Source organism: Chenopodium album, chromosome 6, assembly GCF_948465745.1.
Source record: "Chenopodium album chromosome 6, dcCheAlbu1.1, whole genome shotgun sequence".
NCBI lineage: Eukaryota > Viridiplantae > Streptophyta > Magnoliopsida > Caryophyllales > Amaranthaceae > Chenopodium > Chenopodium album.
In genome coordinates this window covers 7,288,701-7,310,891 of record NC_137839.1, presented here as the reverse complement: position 1 = coordinate 7,310,891, position 22,191 = coordinate 7,288,701, and the positions used below count along the sequence as shown (strand labels likewise).

At 35.6% G+C, this 22,191-nt stretch overlaps 1 protein-coding gene and 1 pseudogene across 2 annotated transcripts; one reads left to right on the top strand and one right to left on the bottom strand.

The window, feature by feature from the left end:
* Positions 1–3,502: 3,502 nt before the first annotated feature.
* LOC145636597 (putative leucine-rich repeat receptor-like serine/threonine-protein kinase At2g24130 pseudogene) lies at positions 3,503–9,313 on the bottom strand (annotated as a pseudogene).
* LOC145635782 (DNA-directed RNA polymerase 3B, chloroplastic-like) lies at positions 9,194–20,952 on the top strand. 2 transcript variants are annotated; one of them, XM_081687140.1, is made up of 19 exons: positions 9,194–10,215; positions 11,184–11,381; positions 11,480–11,613; positions 11,955–12,024; positions 12,228–12,289; positions 12,788–12,905; positions 13,968–14,081; positions 14,197–14,328; positions 15,792–16,208; positions 16,556–16,606; positions 17,086–17,156; positions 17,506–17,590; positions 17,752–17,904; positions 17,994–18,068; positions 18,146–18,235; positions 19,464–19,511; positions 19,605–19,719; positions 19,951–20,054; positions 20,247–20,952. In XM_081687140.1, the coding sequence occupies exons 1-19, from the start codon at positions 9,397–9,399 to the stop codon at positions 20,355–20,357; spliced, it is 2,967 nt and encodes a 988-aa protein (XP_081543266.1). In that variant the 5' UTR covers positions 9,194–9,396; the 3' UTR covers positions 20,358–20,952. The 2 variants fall into 2 exon arrangements, with proteins under 2 accessions (XP_081543266.1, XP_081543267.1); XM_081687141.1 differs by having other exon boundaries at positions 9,195–10,215; positions 12,231–12,289.
* The last annotated feature ends 1,239 nt before the right edge of the window (positions 20,953–22,191 follow it).

Genomic DNA, 22,191 nt, shown 5'->3' with positions numbered 1-22,191 from the left:
TTGCTGCGTGTCTCACCTTTAAGTTGAGAGAGACCAACCGCAAAACAGATCAACTATCTCTTTAAGGGACTCAAGACTTACTTGGGTAATAGTCAAATGTAAACCCCTTATTTATGTAAACACCTCTATGTGTAGATTGCTTGTTAAACATTCCTTCATTTCTAGTGTGGACAATTTTCCGATTTTCTTTTTACTAATGTGGACTAAAGATTAAGAAATACCTAACAATTTTCCTGTTGAGCTCTAACACTATTCCTTGGCTCTACACAACTTGTTAGGCTTAGCTGTGCCCTTACCATTATGAAGGAGAGGTAAACACAGATAAGTCTACAGAATTTACATGCTAATCATGTCCTCTTTTGTATTTGATTAGGCTTGACAAAGTAGAATTTATATTTATAACTAAGCTCAGAACATCTTGATATTGAATGGTAGGGTGAAGATGACAGTTTGTCTTTAACCTTTGGTAAATTTGAAGTTCTATATATAAATCGGTGCATATTAAAATTAGCAACTTCAGATAATGGGGATACGAAAACATCAGACTATCAGAGTACATACCCCCCTTCAGTATGTATTCTATCTTGCGATGTTTGAAAAAAGTTGACAAAGTCCCTAACATTTTCTTCTAAATTGTTTTTCAGATGTTCGTTCCTTCTCTAAGGTCTGTATCATTGATTCTGGCTCTGGCAGTAATTTGGCTAAGGTGTTTTTATACCATTTTAGCTTGTTTTAAAATTAGTCTGCCATCTTGTGCTGTCTGGCCTTTCTGCTTTCCTATATTTCAGATTGATGAACTAATCCGGAATCATCAATCTGAATTCTGCAGTAAACTGATTGCTAATACTGAATTGATCTCCCTGACCTGATTTCTGACTGTATAAGCAATGAGAAAAGAAGTTAGTTCAGGCTCTGATAATGAAGATTGAGATAGAGATTTGTGTCCGACTTTCTAATGAATTAGAATCATTATTGGTTCAGCATGACTGATATCAAATTACTAAGCCGTACTCTTGTGATTAATATGACAAGATAATGTAAAGCTTTTGCGATTAGAAGTACAATGTTGTGCTGCCTAACTGCAATTAGGATTATAAAATTTAAGAATATCGGCAGTGAAGATTTAGTAAAAACTCATCTAATAGTATGTAATATTTAATATCATGCATGTCTTCAGTGCGATATCTGATTGTATATTTCTGTTCAATGAATACAACAGAGCTAATATATTAGATCTTTGTTATGCTTGTCACTATCAGAAGCACCTTGTTCTTCCTGCAGTCTGGCTCTGGCATCTGCTTTTGGTAAAGCATCGCGTGTTTATTTAAGAAACTAGTGGAGCTAGCATGCATTTCCTACTGATCTTATCAGGTAAAAGTCAGGAGCCTGGCTGTTATTCAACTGTAATGACCATTTGGCTACGACGTGACATTGATTGGACTTAGACATGTGGTTGAACTGAGAAAAGGAAACATAGTACGGATCACTCACTGAATGATGTCCATAATGCTAGATGAATTTTATCAGGTGAATGTTTTGGTTTCAAATAGTCGGCCAAAAAATTTGCAATTTGAACTGTATTGTGAGTGTTTATGCTGATGTTTTGTTAGAGGTCAATATAAGAGGTACATATATCATGAAAGTATGCTGTTGTTCTCTTAGCTTGATATATACTTAACTGAATTGATCAAAACTGACTTTTCTGTTTGTTGATTATTTCTGGATATACAAAGTTTAATATAATAATCTGAATTAGTTTTACCAAGTTCATAGATCTTCCTAAATTTAGTTGTTACAGGTCAACATAGGTGGCAGATTTAATGATATTACGTACTAGTATAAACTTTTCTAGCGTGGATGGATCGGTGCCAAAAATCTGCTTTACAAATTCTTTGAAATTCGACAAATTTATCATTTTTCAAGGTGCTGCCTTTTTCTATACTGTGTGCCAGATTACAGGCCTTACAGAAAACAGAGAGAAAGAAGAGGGAGAAGACTGGTATTGGCACCTATTGTACGCTGTCTTAAACATTTTAGGGGTCCTGTGCTTTTTATCGGAAAAAAAATATCAAGAATACTTTGCGATTTCTAGTAGCCGGCCCTGTGGAGCGTGGTCATCAGGCAGGAACTAGCTTAGGAGGCATTTGGGGGGGGGGGGGGGGGGCGGTTGGGAAGGATTAGCCTATAAGTCATAAGATGAAATAGACAGTTGCTAGCCTTTAACATCTATTGATTTCAACACTTTTACTGAATTATGATTGTTTTTTGTATGGAATGGGTTGACATAGATTACATAATATTATAATTTTCCTGCAATATGTCATATTACTAAAGCAGTTAGGCAAAAAAATATGATCTGGTAGACTTTGAGAAGATTGGAAGAGAATGATAGAACTGATGTAATCATACTTAATGCTGCCATAAGACAAACAAATCAGAAACTTTCTTCAATCACTTTTTCTAGTGTTTTGGATTTCATTCTTCCTGTATGCTGCTGATGGACAATACTGAAAACGACAGGATCACCTCGCCTGATCAAGCTAGTGAGTTGGGTAGCTTGGTTCCTCCACTGGTTTCTGAGCTTTGTTGAAACACATATAAGGGTAGGCAAAAAGAGAGAGATAGTGTAGTGCATTTCTATTTGGGAAAGCATTAGCAAATAAGTAATTCATGAATTAGTAGGATTGTGATGAGTAGGTAATAAGCTTGCATAAAACAAGAAATAAGCCAAAAGAAATACTACTGATTGGATTCATATGTTATGTTGGTCTTTTTGCACAATTATAGGGCAACTTTCTAGACTTCAGTTGGGTTCATTTGGTTGCAAGTCTTAAATGAAATCGTCTCAAAAGGAAATCCTAGTTTATCTCAAGGTTATTATAGATATCCATTGCTCATAAGATGTGTGTTGTAGTAAACTTTGAGGCTAATGGAGTACATAATGTTCATATTACTTTGGATGGTAGCGGTGTTACTTTTGAGATTTGTGGTGATTTGGGCCGATAATATTATTTTTTAAGTTCCCAATCCTTTGTCCGTAATTCTGAGAAACTCCTAGTTGATCCTGACGGTACTTTAGAATTTAGTGGTGATTTTATTGATCCTTGAGATTGACCTATCATTCCTCCTAAGACTTTTACATATGGTTGGCTGTGATAGCCTAGCCTATCAACCAATTAGGAAATAATGACAGCATTTCTAGGCTTCTAGCAATGGAATGGACCACAAATCCATTAGCTTCTTCTGATTATAGAAAGAATGAGTTTCCATTAAACCAATAAAAGAAGAAAAAAGGCTATTAACTTTCTACTTCATACATCATGATGCTAGAACCTACAAAAGATTGAAAGAACACACCCAAAAAAAAAAGAATGGGTGATATAATCATCAACCAATAAAAAAAATCGTTTTCACTAGTAACCTTCTTTTTTGTACAACTTCAATTACAATCAATCCAAGTTGAGAAAAAGGCAAAATTTCCCAAAATGAGGACTGTACTGTATTAAAAATTGGAATGAACTTCATCATTGAGTATCGAGGAAGGATTCAAGATAAACTGCTTGAGCCTTCCCATCTCTTGGGCTATGTCTAGCATAGTTGGCCGTGTTGAAGCAGAGTGTTGTGTGCATATTAGGCCAAGCTCTATCAGCTCCAAGATAATTTCGCGCAACACAATCTTCTTGTTTTGTGAACCTATGCCATAAGGAGCAAATCTTGTTAGGGACAGTTCGATTATAGGCTCTAGATTGTGTGGATAATGACTCTTAACCCATTCCTGTAAGCTTGAACCTTCATCAAAGAGAACATCTGTAGGGCGCTTTCCTGTAACAATCTCTAGCAGAAGTACTCCGAAACTGTATACATCTCCTTGTGTTGAAGCCCTCCTTCCTAGGCCATATTCTGCATGATCAATATCAGATCATTAATTAGAGAGAACATTACATGTTTACATTAAATAACAACAATCATATTATAAATGAGCGCGAATTCTTTTATGCAACATTGCAACTGTTAGCTGTTGTATTATTTTCAGCACCACTGATCCTGAGGTCAATTTTTTTATTTTCCCTATTGTTTAAAGGGTTATATACAAAGTATGAAATAAGTTTGAGTAATCAGTATTTTGGAATCATAATATACAAGAATTGAATTTAACTAGAGGTTAATAAGTTGCTAACCTGGAGCAATGTAGCCAACAGAGCCACACAACAATTCATCAGTAGAGTTAAAAGAAGCAGAATCATGAGCAGAGAGACTCTCATCATCTTCTTTTACAAGCTTCGCAATGCCAAAATCAGTCACCAGAGCATTCATGTCATCATCCAGAAGAATATTGCTCGGCTTGAGATCACAATGAACAACTTTAACTGGTGAATGGTGGTGGAGATAAGCCATTCCTTCCGCGACATTGGTGCAGATATTGACAAGCTGTCCCAGGTCCAACCCCCGGCTTAATTCATGACATGGGTACAGATGATTTTCAAGGCTCCCATTTGACATTAAAGGGAAAACAATTGCCTTGAAATCTGGTTTACTACAGATTGTTATGATCCTGACTAGATTTCTATGCCGAATATTCTTCAGAACCTGACATTCCCTCTTGAAGCTTCCTGAAACTTTTGTATCAGCTCTGCAGTCCAAAACTTTCACGGCTACTTTGGTGTTGTCTTGAAGAGTCCCTTCATAAACACGACCAAATCGACCTGAACCAACCAAGCTTGATGAGTTAAAACCATTGGTTGCCTCAAAAAGCTGTTGGTGGGAGATTCTTGGATACTTAGGCTCTTCATACATCTGTTTCAAAGATTCTGCATCTTTCCCATTGTAAGCTCCTTTTATCCGCCTTTCAAGTACCATAGACCGACCAAAAATGCACAAACCTACAACACCAAATGCTGATACTACGATTGGCAAAAACATGTAATGGTGCCGAAAATTTTTATTCTGACAACTTGGCATGCCTTTGATTGAACCACAAAGGCCATTGTTTCCCAGGAAAGAATTTACATCCAGTAAGGAAAACACACCCTTGTTCGACACATAACCAGAAAAGTTGTTGAAGGAGAAGTTAAGCTTGTTTAAGGTTGAAGATGTCTGAAATGAGTCAGGAATGTCACCAACCAACCCATTTCTTGATACATCAAATGACTGCAGATAAGGCAATAGGCCTACAGTGGTTGGAAGATGCCCTTGCAAGTGATTATTCGATAAATTGAGACTCTCCAAAGCAACACAGCTCTCAAGCTGTGAAGGTATAGTATCAGAGAGATTGTTCATGGATAAATCAATTGCCAAAACCATATCCATTTTGCTAAGCTCTAGTGGTACCGGACCAGTTAAGAGGTTACTCGACAAGTTTAAGTACAACTTCAAGCTTCTCAATCCTGCAACCTCACCAGGAATTTCCCCTGAAATTCTGTTGTGTGATAGGTCTAGAATCTCCAAGTTGATGCATTCGCCTAGACTTGGAGGTATCGGTCCAGAGAGTTGATTTTCATAAAGCTGTAGCGATCTTAGCTGAGGTAAATTGGCAAAACTGTCAGGTATTGAGCCTGATAGCTTGTTTTTAGACAGGTCTAAGAGTCCTAGATGAGGTATGTCACCAAAAGCCGATGGGATTTCACCCGAGAGTGAATTGTTGCTTAAATACAACCTTTCTAGCTTCTTCATCTTACACAACTCTTGTGGGATCGAACCATTTAAGAGGTTACTAGACAAGTTAAGGAGGGTAAGATTAACAAGGTTCGATATTTGAGGAGGAATTGACCCATATATAAGGTTATCATCTAGCTGAAGCTGTACAAGATTTGTAAGATTACCAATATTGGGAGGTAAATTTCCACCTACATTATTCCCTGCAAGCTCAAGTTCTTGCAAGTCAGTCGCGTTAGCCAAAGAAGCAAAGAAAGGTTCGAGGTTGCTATTGCCATCATGGCCTACAAAATCATTGTAAGACAGATAAACAAACTGCAACATAGGCATCTTCCTCAACACTTTTGAGGGCACTTCCCCTGTTAGATTATTAGATTCTAGATCAACCCACTTGAGTTTCGTGGACTCGGAAAGAGCTAGAGGGACATGACCTGAGAGATAGTTAGACCAAAGCAAGAGATAAGCCAACTCCCTAAGCTCACACCCTTCTTTCATGGGTATTTCCCCACTAAGAGAGTTATTAGAAAGGTCTAAATACTCCAAAGATGATGAACCATTACATAATAATGGCTCGGGTATTCGACCCACCAAGTTATTGCTCCCTAAATTGAGGTAATTCAGTTGTCTAAGGCTACCTAATTCAGGAGGAATCTCCCCTTGAAGAAGATTTAATGCTAGGCTAATCTGTGAAAGCCCTGAAATCGAGCCTAGTTGAGGCGGAATTTGTCCTTGAAAAAAATTCTCAGACAAATCTAGGATACTTAAAGACTTAAGATTTCCTAGAGAAGCAGAAATAGTCCCTCTTAACAACCTACCTCTAAGATCAAGCTTAGTGACACGAGTTTCGTTGATGCTGCAGGTTACACCAGTCCAATTACAGACATGGATATGTGAAGAATTCCATGTACTAAGAGCTCCTTGAGGGTCTAACTCGATACACGACATGAACGAAAGAAGTGCTGCTCGATCACTCGATAATGCAGCATTGGACTTAAGAGGGAAACAGAACAACATAACTGATAATAAGCAAAGCATGAAAATGTACTTGACAAATTTGAAGAATCTCATTATGAACAAAACTATTGGTTTATTTTATTTAATTATTTTCAAAACATAAGAATTTTGTACAAGAAAAAGATTATAGTGTAACAAAATGAACAAGATCAAAAGGGTGAGAATTATTTTTGTGAAAGAAGTTAATTTGATGATAATACTGTTTATAGTAAGGAAGTAATATATATATATAGGAAGTAGAAATAAACAATTATCATCTTTTATTTTGCTTAGTTATATTTTAATTATGTAAATGAAATTTGTACCTAACTACCGTTGAAGTTTGGAGGGAATGGAGCATGAGATATTTGATTGTGGTGATAGGTCACATAAGAAAATTAATTAGTGGTGTACATGTCACCTGAGGCCTAACTACAAATATTTTGTTTACCTCGTGGGATTGCCTAATCGAGTAGTGATACTCTCTCCGTTCCTTAATTAAAATTTTAAAATTATTTTTAGTTTTGCACCTATGCTTAAGATATAAGCTCCTTAAAATAGAATATAATGTGAGTATTAGTGCATATACGTGAATCATTGTTGTGTTGTTTGTAATTATTGAAATTAAGTTTCTTATTAATAAGATACATGTTACAAATGATTAAGATGTGATTGAATGAACACAAATTTTCAAATCTCATCTCCATTTTCACCAAAAAATGTGAAAACAAAATAATAGTCATGCTCATTGCTCATTTCACCAGAAATGAATTAAACTTAAATTATATTTTTGAAATTAAGTAGACGTTTAGATTTTATTAAACTTATATTATTGTTAATAAGATTAAATTGTTTTCAAAATCAAAACTTATTTTTACCAATCCTTGAGTTATATTGAAATATATTTACTAAACTTCACTTATTCTATAAACCAGCTCTTGGGGAGTTTAGTGTCCACAAATGTTATTCAAATTTCCTATATTCATTTGATTATATTCATTAACAAATAATATCATATCATTAATAAATAAAGTCGATCGAGTATTGCAACCAAGAGCCAACAACACTTGAAATTTTTTAATTTTTCGCCAAGTGTCACGCCATATAGGCATAACTATGTATTAAAATGCCATGTTAGTCTGTTACATGTCATGTAAGCTATATCAAATAGATTTATTAAGAATTAAATATCAATTAATTTACACGGTTGTATATTAATGTGTGCCAAGTATACAGTTGGACTCGATTATGATAAGAAGAATTGATCTCTATTAAAATTACCTTTCCTAAATAAAAAAAAAAAATCAAACAAACCCGAACTAAACAACACCCCAAGACAACCAATTTGACTAACATACTTGTATTTGAAGTAGAGTTGCTCATTTGCGGGATTGGGCCGGACACGGGCTGGGCCAAATTCTATAATTTGGTCCAACGAGCTTAATATACAAGTCCAAGCCCTTTTTTTAGTGGGCTTAACATGTTGTCCATACCCACCCTTTTAAACGGGCCAGGCTTGCCCATAAGCTAACAGGCCTAATGACCTTTGTTATTTTTGGTGGATTTGTTTCTTAAAAAAATTTGCAACCTATAATTATTGATGGTTTAAAATCTTAAAATCTAAAGAGTATGTATGATATGAACTATGAAGTAATGTAAAAATGAAGATGTTAAATTTAGGGGTATTTTTGTTTATGTTGTGGAGAGAGATAAATGACAATTGAATATATAAAGACTCTTCTAGATATCTAGTATCTACTATTTCATAGTAACTTTGTACTTTATTATATACTTCCTTTGTTCTGTTAATATTGCAACAAGGAGGAAATTACGCATCCTAAAATACATTTTATATGCTAAATATCTACAGTTCTGTAAGTGTAAAAATTATAAAAAGTTGATATTGTGAAAGTATTATATGAGACGAATCCAACAAGATCCCACTTGACTATATTTTGCTTAACGTATAACTCATATTATATGGTCAAATAAGAGTGATGAATAGTGCAAAAAGTCCATTGTTGCAATATTAATAGAACGGAGGAAGTATATTTTTTTAAGAAAATATTATTTAATAATTTATAAAACGGGCCGAACGAGCCGACCCGAAATATAGTTACCATTGTCCATGCCCGCCCATTTCAACTAACGGGCTGAGCTTATCTTGTACATTAATTTATTTATTTTTAATAAAGGTGTCCAAGCCCAAATTTTAACGGGGCGGATGGCCGAGCCTAGTAGGTCGAACTGTCCATAAACAACTCTAATTTGAAGTAATCCAAAGTTTGAAATGTTAAAATCCAATCTCAATTTTCTCAATTTGAGTTAAGACAACCCAGTTTCAATCCAACTCAATTCTTACGAGTCATTTAAACCATACTCACTCAACTACGAGCACTGCTATTCAGTATTAACCAAACCCGAATATTACCCGACCCAACCCGAACGATCCGTTTGCTACGCCCGGCATGGACATTAGACTCCCAAAAATAAAAGAAAAAGAAATATCCAAATGAAAAAAAAATAAAAAAAAATCAAGAGATATGGTCCCGCTATTGGCAAAGCCTGGATTATCCTCAACTTGTCGCGGCAAACAAACACCATTATCTCCATTTTCCACCATTCTTCTCTTTGCTCTGGGTTTATCTCTGGTTTTTCTACTTCCCATTGCTCTTTCTTCTCTTCAATCTTCCTTCAAATCCCACTTTTCCTTGTATAATTCTTCAAGAAAACTTCGAATTTTTACCAGCAATGTCTTCCACTGCTTCCTTCTCTCCAATCCCACAAATTCAAATTCATAAACAATGGAGAAAACCATTGAAATCCCACAAGAAAGCTCAAAAATCTACCCATTTCTCTCTATTCATCCCACTTTCCAACAAACAATTGAGGGTTGAACCCCCATTTCCTTCTTCTTCTTCAACCTCTTTTCCTGCTACCCTTTTGTTGCCTTGCTTAAACCCAAAATTGGATAGGAACAGCTTTTTCCAGCCTTCTATACAATCCCAGATAATTCTGGACTCTCCTGAGGAAGATTTAGCTGAAAAAATTGATGGGTATTTTCAAAATTCAGAGAAAATTAAGGGTTCTAGTCATAGGATTTTTATGCATGACCCACCATGGGTGAATACCCTTTTTATGAAAGGATTAGTTGATAGGAATACTGGGTTGAGGTTAGAATTCAAGGAGATTGAGAGAGAGAAGTATAATTTGTTGAGGAGGAGACAGATTAAAGCCGAGACCGAGGCGTGGGAGAGTATGGTGGAGGAGTATAGGGAGTTTGTGAGGGAAATGAGGGATAAGAAATTGGCACCTAATTTGCCACAAGTTAAGGCATTGTTTTTAGGTTGGTTTGAGCCTTTGAAGAAGGCAATTGAAAAAGAACAAAAGTTGCAAAGGTCTAGGAAACAAAAGGCTATCTATGGCTATCATATTGATATGTTGCCAGCTGATAAGATGGCTGTTATTGTTATGCATAAGATGATGGCATTGCTTATGGTTGGTAATGAAGCCGGCTGTGTTCGGCTTGTTCAGGCTGCTCTTCAAATTGGGCTTGCTATTGAGCAGGAGGTGTTTGCTTAATCACCCTCCACTAGTTATTTACTTATGTTTAGTTGATGCTTGTGCTTTGGATTTGAGTCTGCTTAGTTAATTGATTTGAATTTAGAATGATTGATAAACGATTGCGTTTGATGTGTCTGCATTTCAGTATAGGCTTAAGTTTTTTTGGTAGATGGATTAAAAGTTCTTTGAGGAGTGATTTGTTTTGCTTTTGGTACCATTGACATCACATGGTAGTTGCTCTCTATTTGCCATTACAATTTAGTTATCTTGCACGCTTATGTCGGTTTCAGGCTATCATGTGTGGGTCGATTGTATCATCATTCCTCTTTTCAACTATTGTGTGACCTGTAGAATATTCCAAACTGCCTGTACTTTCCTTAGATTATTGATGTCCTTTGTTTAGAGAAGTATCATATTGCTAGAGGAGTAGTTGAGTGGTTAGGCATCTAGGGTATTGATTATGTTCTCCTAGTAAATTATATAATCTTTGAAGGAACATTACATTAGGGGAAAGATCTTCTTTAAGTTTTGTAGCTTAGGATTTGGCATTTAGCGTCTAGAATTAGTCTTTGTGGCAAGGGGCTTCTGCAGATTCTGTGAAAACCATTTACTTCTAGTCTAGAGTTATCGGCAAAACTGAAGTAGGATGCAGTAGCAAGATTACTGTTTCGTATGCAAGTGTTTGGAACTTATCTAGTCTGATGATGTGGGGGGAAACTTAGGTCCTTAGGGGTATACCCTCTTATGGAGTATCATTTCCTCTTTAAACTAGCTTTTACTCTTTTATGTCTCTTTTTAAGGGAGCTCCCCACTAAGAAGGTATCTGCTAAGTGGTCATATTTATTTCCTGCTTTAATTTTATTGATAGAGAATTGTTTGTATAATATATTTGGTCTTGGGTTGAAGCTGTGTTTCAGTCTTGCATGTTTTCTTCCTTATCATTCTGTAATTTTTCCCCTTGTCATTGGAATCAGATAAAAATTCACAGCTTCTTGGAGAAAACCAAGAATATACGTAAAAATGCAAGTGAAATGCCAGAGGATTTATTAAAGGAAAAGGAACTGCAGCGGAATCGCGTGAAGAGCTTAGTTAAGAAGAAACGACTATTTGAGGCAGCAAAGCTGGTGACTTCTGAAGATAACAAGTCATGGAGTCAAGACACTCAAGCTAAGGTGATAACTTTTCTTCTTGTAATAGTTATACTTGTAAGGCACATTCTTTTATGCCATTTTCTGATTCCGATGGACATTTGCTTTCCATGATGGTGCAGCTGGGTAGTCGTCTGATTGAGTTGCTGATAGACACTGCTTATGTTCAGCATCCAAGTAAGCAATCAGCTGACAATCCACCTGATGTACGACCTGCGTTTAGGCACAAATTCAAAATTTTGAACAATGACATGGGGTGAGTTGCATTTAATTTTATACTTTTCATCTTCTGAAAGCTGCTTCACCATACATGTAATTTGTGTACCGCACTGTTGATATGCTACATTATTATTTGGCCTTTCTGGCTAAAATTTTGAAGTTTAGTGTATTAGCTCTGTTTCTTAGTCTATGGTGGATGCCACCTCAATGGACAATGAATAACATTTTGATTTGGAGGAAGAATGTACAATAGACATCATAAATGATAATATGACATTTTGTCATTGTGGTGAAGCTTTCTTGAAGATAGATAGTGGTTTGGTTATAATAATCTCAGTAACTTCTCACTCTTTGACTTTTTATTTTTACTTTGTGAAGGCAGCAAGTGGTGAAAAGATATGGAGTTATAGAATGTGACCCGCTTGTTCTGAAAGGGATTGATAGGAGTGTAAGTTCTTGTTCATTGTTATCAGACATATACAAAACATATGCATTTTTTAACTGCATGTGAACAGTTCCCCATATAATATTGCACTAAGTTATTAAAGCCAAATGCACTTGCAGTAACTTTTTACATTCTGCTGTACAAAATAATTAAGTGATTCTAGAGTTGGTTACATAACCTAACAAACTTTTACTGCTTTTTTTTAGCAGGCTCGATACATGATTATTCCCTATGTTCCAATGTTGATACCTCCAAAGAATTGGAAAGGGTATACACATCTTCTTTCTTATTGTTTTTTGAATAATTTATTTTACAGTAATGTTCTTAGTAATCCTTGATTAGTTATCTTCCACAGAGAAGTATGGAAACTATGCCCCTTTTCTACCCTTCTGTAGCGTTTTTTAAACTTTTATTGTCATCCTACTCTAAATTCCTCACCTCTGAAAGGGGTAATCTTTAAGAAACAATCTCAAAGAATAGTTTAGTAAGCAGTGAAAAATGATATTTTTGTGAAAAAAATGGCAAATTTGGAAGTTGGATGGACTATAGAGTGTAAAAAAAACCTCTTGAGACTTAGAATATGATCATAAGGAGAGAAGGTATTTTCGTATTATATATTTCATATATTCTGACATGATCTGTTGTCAATCAATCCTGAACAAGCTACAATGTATGTAACTTAGAATATGCTGTACTATTTTCCCATATATACCAATAATTTTATTTGCTTACTAGAATTGGCATCTTCTATATTATTTTTGTCCAGGTATGACAAGGGTGGCTACTTGTTCCTACCATCTTATGTTATGCGAACGCATGGTTCAAGAAAGCAGCAAGAGGCGATGAGGAAAACTCCACCGCAGCAGATGCAGAAAGTGTTTGAGGTACTGCAGAATAGAGCCCCTTAGTCTTTATTTAAATGGCCTTTTTTTTTTTTTTTTTTTTTTTTTTTTCCATTTATTATTTGCTCAAAATTTTAACTAGCCCGAGTTCATTATGGTGCAAGTTTGCAGGTTTTTGGCTTTCCGTTTTTTTGTTTGTGTGATTATACACTTAAACGTGCATCTGAATTGTGTACCAATATGTCTTCTTTTTTTTTTTTTTTTTTTTTTTTCTGACAGTTGGACTGGTTTCACTATTTTAGTCTTGTGTCTTGTCAAACAAATGCTCAAATCCTCTACAGTTACTGAGTCTGGCTGTTCTAATTAAATGGATTTGTTTTATATTTTTATGAAAATAGAATTTGTAAGATAAATTGAATACTCTATCTATTTATCATTCTGAGCTCAAATTGGAGATTCTCTTATCTATCTTGATGGCTTTAAGAGGGGATGGATGCTGTTACTCGTTGAAGTTAATGAACACTTCAGCTTGCGAAATTATCCATAGCGGAGATTTCATTCGTACTTGATATGATTTTGAATTTTCTCTTGAATAGTATACAAACTGTGCCTGTGTTATGGTTTAAGTTTAGTATTTTGGTGTTTCCTATCATCTAAGTAAAACTTCAGGAGAATTTTCCACTAAAGGTAATTCTCCTAGGCAATAAACTGAACTCTTGTCATTTGTATATTCTTTAATTCTTTTGCAAATCCTTCACAACATGAGATTGTACTGTGTGAATACGTCCAGCTTTTCATTTACACATGTATTCTGAACTTCTCAGCTTTGAGCATTTTGTATGTTTTATGAACCTGTCAAAGTGTTTTTGAAAAAGGAAAAAAGCATTTGAGTGCTGATAACTAGCTTCAATTTCTCTTGTAAATGTAACTTAGCTGAGTTGGATTCATTATGGATTAAAAAATTAATTGCTAGATCCTTGAGTACATTGCATCTGTCAAGAACTTTTGCTGTTCACACTGATATCATTGATAGATATCTCTGTTGAGCCACAGGCTTCTTACTCTGTAAACTTGTAATCCCATACCTACTCTGCATTTGTGCAGGCCTTAAATACTCTTGGACACACAAAATGGAGAATCAACAGAAAAGTTCTTAGTGTGGTGGAAAGTCTATGGGCTAGTGGTGGCAACATTGGCGGTCTTGTTAACTGTGAGGATGTCAGTATTCCCATGTTCTGTTTTCTGTTGGATGAGGCCTTTCCATTATATCTTCATTATTCACTCTCCCTTTTTCTCTAGTGTGCTCATCCTGCTTGAATTTCCACATTTGCAGGTTCCTTTGCCTGAAAAGCCACTGACAGAAGATCCAGCAGAAATTGATACATGGAAGTGGAGTGTGAGGAAAGCAAAGAAAATCAATAGAGAGAGACATGCTTTAAGATGTGACGTTGAACTTAAACTTTCTGTATGTTTTTATTCTCTGCTATTTATAAGCTAATTATCTTGAGCATTAGATATTTTAGTTTATCGGAAGTTAGCGTGAAAGGTGTCAAAGCTAGCTTTATTTGATCATCTATATATGGCCTTGTTTCCTTGGGAACCAAAAATTAACAGGTGGAAGTTGTTTACTCCATTTTGTAGTTGCATGTCTTGATAAATTTTTTTTAAAAAAAACACATTCAAACAAATAAATAAAAAAACAATCCTTGAGATTTAATAATCAAATACTTGGAAATTGAAATTAACACCAAAAAAAAAAAGGAAAAAAAAAAAAGAGCTTTCAGTTTCCAACCTATTTACTTTATAATGGCTCGAAAATAAAAACAATGATCTTTCTTCAAAAGTTCTTCAACCAGGCTTTGTTGGGTGAACACCAATATTGCTTGAGAGCTGAGGTGTAAATGTGTCATTTGACGGGAGCTGTGAGAATCTTCCAAGTGCATGCAGAGATTTATGGAAAATGTGTTGCTATGTTTCATCTTCAGTCTGGATTTATGATCTCTATTTTCATAGCTATCTTCATTTTGGAGTGCCCTTCTCTTTGAAGAACTCAAGAAAGTAGTATATAGGGAGAGATTTAGCCTTCAGAAGATTTTGTTCTTTTGGAGTCTCAGAGATGGGAGGGTGAGAAGAGATCACTTACTGAATTGGGAATGTGGTTATACACTCAAAGAAAGGGAGTTTTGATTTTTTGGTTACTTGGTGTCTAATAATCACTTTGGTGTAAATATGGCTATAGTGATATCTGCAAAAATCTAGCTATTTTTTGGCACAGAGCATCTTAAAATTACCTATGGTCGTCATAGAAATGGGTAAAATATGTCAAGAGGGAAACATGCTTGCTACATATGTCCATGGAATTTTAACTCTCAGGTGTCAACACTTTCTTACTGTTAATGACAGATAAGGAAGAAAAGGGGGTTTTGTTGCTTTCTGGGCAGGACATTGTGAGTACATCGTTGGTTTTACTTTTGAAATTATGGAGATGGATTTCTAGTGAAGTTTCATTAATGAGAAAGGGTACTGTTTTAGCGGTTCACGCTCATGTTTATTGGATGTAAAGTGTGATTGGACCTTTCTTTTTCCTTCTTCTTGATTTTGCTAGACAAATCCTCCTCTGTAACTTGTTAAATATTAGGAAAATTTCTCCTAATCTGAATGATAATTGGACTGGGCATCTGATTTTGGCTGAAGACAGATGTTTGATTTTTAATGTGTGGCCCTGAGATTTTTTTGTATCTGTGGCTTTAGCCTTTATAGGATTGAAATTAGTTTTTTTTTTTTTTTTAATGATGTAAAATGTGTCAGTTATGGATTTTAAGCATCTTTCTATAAAACAGGTGAAAGATATAAGTAAACCTTCGATTAAAAAAATGTTCTATCTTTTATCAGCCTACCTGATTCTTTTTGCTGGCTTTGGTGTACCAGGTTGCTCAGAAGATGAGAGATGAGGAAGGCTTTTATTATCCTCATAATCTTGACTTCCGTGGTCGGGCTTATCCCATGCATCCACATCTAAATCATCTAAGTTCTGATCTCTGCCGAGGTGTGCTTGAGTTTGCGGAAGGACGACCTTTGGGGAAGTCTGGATTACAGTGGCTGAAAATTCACTTAGCGAATGTATATGCTGGTGGTGTCGACAAGCTTTCGTACGAGGCACGTGTAGCTTTTGTAGAAAATCATCTGGCTCAAATATTTGACTCAGCAAGCGACCCTATCAATGGAAATCGATGGTGGTTAAGTGCAGAAGACCCTTTTCAATGCTTAGCTGCTTGCATTGATCTTACAGGAGCCCTGAACAGCTCATCACCATATACTTTCATCTCCCATCTTCCTATACATCAGGTAAGCCATGTATATTATCACTTCTAACTTGCTTGTTAAAGGAATGGTAACTCTGTATCTATCATTTTCCATTATGCCCTTTAAGATAGTGGGCAAGGAAGTTATATTCTCTACTTGCCCATGCTTCTATATGCTAAGAATTTTAGGAACTCAGAGCTCTTATTTCTACAAGTGATAATAATCTCTGAAATGTGTTTATCCTATTTCCTATTTTCTGAGAATATTGTCCAGTGATAAAGAGGAATACTCCAAGGACATCATGATATCGTTTTCCCAAATCCTTTCTTGTCTGGATGTCACATACTATTGCATATTTACCTAAATTGTTTTCATAACCTTTATTTCAGGATGGTTCATGCAATGGCCTGCAGCATTATGCTGCTTTGGGAAGAGATAGTGTATGTCCTCTATGGCTCCTGTGCCCCTGCTATACTTGTTTGCTTCTCTTTCCTGAAATGACTTACCTTTTGTCTTCCAAGGATCATAAAAATTTAATTATGATAAAAAGAAAAAGTGTTTTTTTTGCAATATGCTTAATCCTTATATAATTGTTCATACCATCTGGGTGTTGTATAGCTGATAGGAGAGGAACATGACTACAAAAAATTAATCTATGTTACTTCCCTTTTTTTGGTTTCTTCAAGGTGCAGATGGAGAAAGACTCACAAACATTTATAACAAAATGAATCAAGCTTTTTTATATCTGTCATAGTATACATCAATTCAATATGTTACTATTATATGTTATGTAAAAGTTTTGTAGTACATTGTTGGCCTTTCTTATTTTTTGAATTTTTAGGAGTGAATGTTGTACTATTAGTTTCTGTTGGCCGGTCAAATGCCTACATGTCTCAAGTATTTTTGTTACTTTTTACAGAAGGAAGCAGCAGCTGTAAATTTGGTGGCTGGACAGGAACCTGCTGATGTGTACTCAGAAATTGCTGCAAGGTAATTAGGTTGCACCCTGGATTGTAGCCTTGTCATAAGAACTTAGGAATTATGTTGTGTTTCAGACATTTGAAAGGATATTATTCAATGGCATGAAAATGTACTTTTTTATTACATAAAGGTTGTTATTATGGAACTTATAAAGTGAAGAATAAAAAGAGAATAGAAAAGAATGGTTGTAGTAATAATCTTTTGGAAACATATTTTATGTTGATTGGCTTAGTAATATTCTCTCTCAGTAAGAATTTACTAACTGAAGGAAAGCTGACTATAGAAAATTTGGTAAATCTTTTATCTTCTATAATTTTTATTTTATTTTATTTTATTTTTAATTTTTTTTTTTTTCCAGGGTTCGTGAAATTATGGAAAAGGATAGCAGGCAAGACCCTGAAACATACCCAAGTGCTTTGTTAGCCAAAGTCCTAGTCGATCAGGTTCTTGTACATCCTTTAAATGATCATATCCCATTGTGCATATGTTTGTTTTGTAGTTTATGTATTATCCTGTATAAACTATGTGCTTGATAGTATTGGCTGTTCTGTGCTCTTAGCCTCTTATTAATATCTTCTGATAAAGAAAGCTGTACGCATCTCAGGTTGACCGCAAACTCGTGAAGCAGACAGTTATGACATCTGTTTATGGTGTTACATTTGTTGGGGCAAGGGAGCAAATTAAGAGGAGATTAGAGGAGAAGGGTCTTATCACTGATGATAGGCTTCTTTTTTCTGCAGCCTGCTATTCAGCTAAGGTAAGAAGTGATACATACTGTCTGTGATATTTTCTTTTGACAATAATGCTTGTTTAATAATTTTACATTACGATACTATCCTTCCCTAGGTAACAATGTCTGCCCTCGGTCAATTATTTCAAGCTGCACGTAGCATAATGGATTGGCTTGGCGATTGTGCAAAGGTAGGGGTTCTTCTATTGTAATGAATTTAGCAGAATGAAATTTTAGTAGCTTTACCATGACTTGTCCGCCTTTACAGGTTATTGCTTCTGAAAATCAACCTGTTCGCTGGACTACTCCTCTTGGTCTGCCAGTTGTACAACCATACTGTAAAAGTAAACGGCATCTTGTGAGTGTCCTATCTCATAATTTGACTCTGGCTGGCTACTCTTTTCACTTGCAAAAATATCTGTATGATCAATTAAGGGTCCTAGTTTTCAAGATGGGTCAATAATTGTCGAACTTTTAGTGAAATGCTTTATTTTAAAATGAACTAAAACTTCATAGCTATATAAGTGAGCCTTTGGTGGAAATATATGTTGAATATATTCTAATAAGATAGCTCAACTATGTATGTTATCTGTGAGAGATAGGGATGCTTAATGGGTATGTCTAATGATAAGGTGTTGCCTATGCTGAAGATAAGGTTTGAGAGGGTAAAGCATATGGCCATGGCTTAGATTGTTCCCAGTTGTTATAGGTGGCATTCAGATGCTTTAATGAGGAGACAGGAGTAGACCATATTGAGGGATTGAAAGAGACGAGGTAGAATCAACGTGAATTTTTTTTTTGGGGGGGAGGGGGGGGGGGGGAAGGGATGTAATTTGCTAAGATTTGGAAAGTGTTCTGCTCATGCTAGGAATTGTGGTGCTGTAAGATTAATGTAACAAACGTCTAGCCTCAGGGTCTCTTTTATTACATTTATGTTGAATAGGACTCGAGATTGACTTACACTCGTACAGTGCTCAAGTCTATGGAATCAGAAGTATTCTAAATTGAATTATTCAAAAAAATAAATAAAATGGATTATAGGGAAAAGACATTGAATAAGCATGATTTCTTGCTTTTCATCTGTATTTCCACTTTAATTTTGGTATTAGTGCATTTGCTGAAGGTAGGTCACCAAAATAATGATTAGATGTAAAGCAATAATGTTTTGCCTGAGGTTCAACTTGTTTTTCTTTTCTTTTTTTAGGGTTGGGTTGGTTTTTTTTTTTTTTTTTTTTTTTTTTTTTTTTTTTTTTTTTGAAAGGGGGTGGGGGTTTACCACACCATTTTAGGTGCGAAGGAGAATTCCTCTTGTTTGATCAACCAATAATTGATGCCTGCAATATAATGATGCTAGGTTCTAGAGTTTCTGTAAGTGTTCTGTACACTTTCTAATCTTAAAACTCATACTTCGTATGTAACAACTTATTTTCTCAAAGTTGAACGCACTTTATAAATGTTCTATTTGTCAATTTCTGACATTTGAAGGTTTCATTTAGTTCAATTGAGCTTCTCTGACTGTTTTATTCAGATCAACCCAAGCTCCAGCTTCCACTATCTTACTGACCACATTCTTTGCTTGTATACAGATTAAAACATCGCTTCAGGTTTTGGCCTTGCAAAAAGAAGGTGAAGGGGTAAGTTCTTGTTTTGCTTATGTCCACCCCCACCCTCTTCTCTTCCCTGAGGCTTTCTGCATATGACTGACAATGATTTAAATTGACAAGCAGATTGAAGTCAAAAAACAAAGGACTGCATTTCCTCCAAACTATGTTCACTCACTTGATGGAACTCACATGATGATGACTGCTGTGGCATGCAGGGATGCTGGTTTACAGTTTGCAGGTTTCTTATTTTATCATAATGTTGCCTAATTATGTTCTTAATATTATTCCTGGATTTGATAAATGAACAGCTAGTGCTTAGAAGTTGGATCAGTGTATAAATATCTATTCTAACTTGGATGAATTTCCAAATCTCTTGTGTAGCTGTAGTCCTCTGGTCTTTGAGTTTGTAATGGAAAACATATTTTTTTTGTTGTAGATGACCTGACATATGAAATATATGTATTTGCAGGAGTGCATGATTCGTTTTGGACTCATGCATGTGATGTGGAAAAGATGAATCAAATTCTTCGAGAAAAGTTTGTGGAGCTGTATAGCATGCCCATTCTTGAAAATGTAAGGGTTTATGGTTTAATTTGAATCCTTTAAAAGTTATGTACCTGGCAGTGTTTTTATTTTCTTCAATCTCAGTGATAATAGTTAGATGCATACTTTCTTAAGGGTCGGAGCCTCAGAGGGATGCATTTAACTTTGGTTTGTTTGCAGTTGCTTGTTTAATTTCCCTCAAACTCTCTGGTTTGTTTGCAGTTGCTTCAAAGCTTTCAGGAATCTTATCCAGAATCTACCTTCCCACCTCTACCAGAAAGAGGGAACTTCGAATTGGAAAAAGTCCTTGAATCACCATACTTCTTCAACTGAGCACCAATCTTTCTGCAAAAGCAAAATCTGTTTGACTTCCAGAAGATTGTTCTGCAACAGATGTTGGCCTCGATGTTCAGGTTCATTCCTGATCAAGCCAAGGACATGCTAACCCAGGAGTTTTTATTCGTGGAAATGCTTTTGGCCTCTGAAGGGCATACGAGCAAATAGAAACTGGGTGGAATACGGAGAAACGGACATTTTACTTGATTGGACAATGCACACATACCATTCCCCTTATAGAGACCTAATATAGAGATATCGGAAAAAATGACCTGGCTGTCATGACTCATGAGTGCACATAGAGTTGTTCCTGCCTTCCTGGGAATGTTACTGCTTATATCCATCTCTCGTTTTTTGTGATGTAGAAGCAACTTGAACATGTGCAGCCAGTCGACCTTACACTTAAATGTGAATTTTGTTAAGAGCCTGTAAATAGTAGACAGTAACCTCGTATTCTATCTCAGTGTTGTACGAATCAGAAAGGTAGAAAAGATTTTGTACCAGGCAACTAGACACAAAAGTATCCCAAAGTTTGTTTGTATATTGTAATAATAATTCAGTCCGTATATAGTAAAGAAAATTTCTTCTTTTCCCTGATTTTGTTAGTAGGCAATTTGGTCTAGTAGTGCTAAAAGTTGTATCATTATTACCATCCTCCTGCTGAACTCCAGGAAGCATACTCTAAGCATCTGCACGGTGCACCGTAGCAATTAGCAAAGGCTTCCCTACTAACTCTGCTATATTATCTTTTGAGACGGCTCTCATATCCTTGAGTGGCTCGTTATTTTATCATTTTATGCACTTGTTTTATGCTTTTGGTACGGTCGTATGGATATGAACTATGTCATTATGTACCTATCCCAATAGGTTCAAACACATAATATTTGAATTGAAAATTGGGAACAAAACAACAATTAAAACATATGACGCATGTCATTTTTTTGGTCAAAAATAAATTTTATCAATAAAACATAAATGATTTTATTTATTCAGGGATAACTTTTCCCAAATCTAGGTTAGATCTAATTTTTAACAATTATTTTTTAAATTAACATTATATTATTGTAATTTTTGACTTTCTTATGTTTTATTCATATCAATTCAATGGAACAATAAAAATGACAAGAAATAATCACACTAAGATTAACTCAACATGTTTATGTGTCATTCTTGGCAAGTATTATTGTCTTATTGAAGTATCCATATTTTAATTGTAGAGTATTAATTGGTTAATATTCTAATCATAAATTAATTGGTTAATATTCTTTTACAGTATTATACTTTATAATCAATTATTATTTTATATATGTAAAAGATTTGTTTCTTAAATAGAATTTTCAAAAAAAAAAAAAAAAAAAAAAACCCTCTAAGGATATACGAGATGTCATTGCTTGTGTATCTTTTAGTATATAGTTATTGACTAGATAAAGCTCGTTCGAGCTACGGTTTGTAGCTCATGATGGTAGCTCCTTTTCCCCCAAAACCTCCAGTTTCGTAGCCTAAAACCCCCGAAATCCTACCCACTCGACCACCCAAAATCCCTAAAACACCTCCGCCACCGCATAAAAAACCACCAGCCGCCCCTCCACCACCATCGGAACTCTAACGCAATGGTTTCGATGGTGGTAGAAGGGCGATTGGTGGTTTTTAGCGGTGGGGATGGTATTTTAAAGATTTGGTGAAGGTTGCGGGATTGGTTGTTTGAGGGAAAGGGGTGTCGGTTAAGGTGGTGCTGGCGTGGGCCAACGTGACTGCGTGTGGGAGGGTCTCAGCAGGCTGAGGTCGGGGACTTGGGCTAGGCCGATGGCAGGCCCGACGACGGTGTTTGTCG

Coding starts and splice junctions, on each gene's coding strand:
- LOC145635782 (XM_081687140.1), top strand. CDS start 9,397: ATGTCTTCCACTGCTTCCTTCTCTCCAATCCCACAAATTCAAATTCAT. Junction 12,025..12,227: donor TGAAAGGGATTGATAGGAGT/GTAAGTTCTTGT, acceptor GCTTTTTTTTAG/CAGGCTCGATACATGATTAT. Junction 19,720..19,950: donor TGCTGGTTTACAGTTTGCAG/GTTTCTTATTTT, acceptor ATGTATTTGCAG/GAGTGCATGATTCGTTTTGG.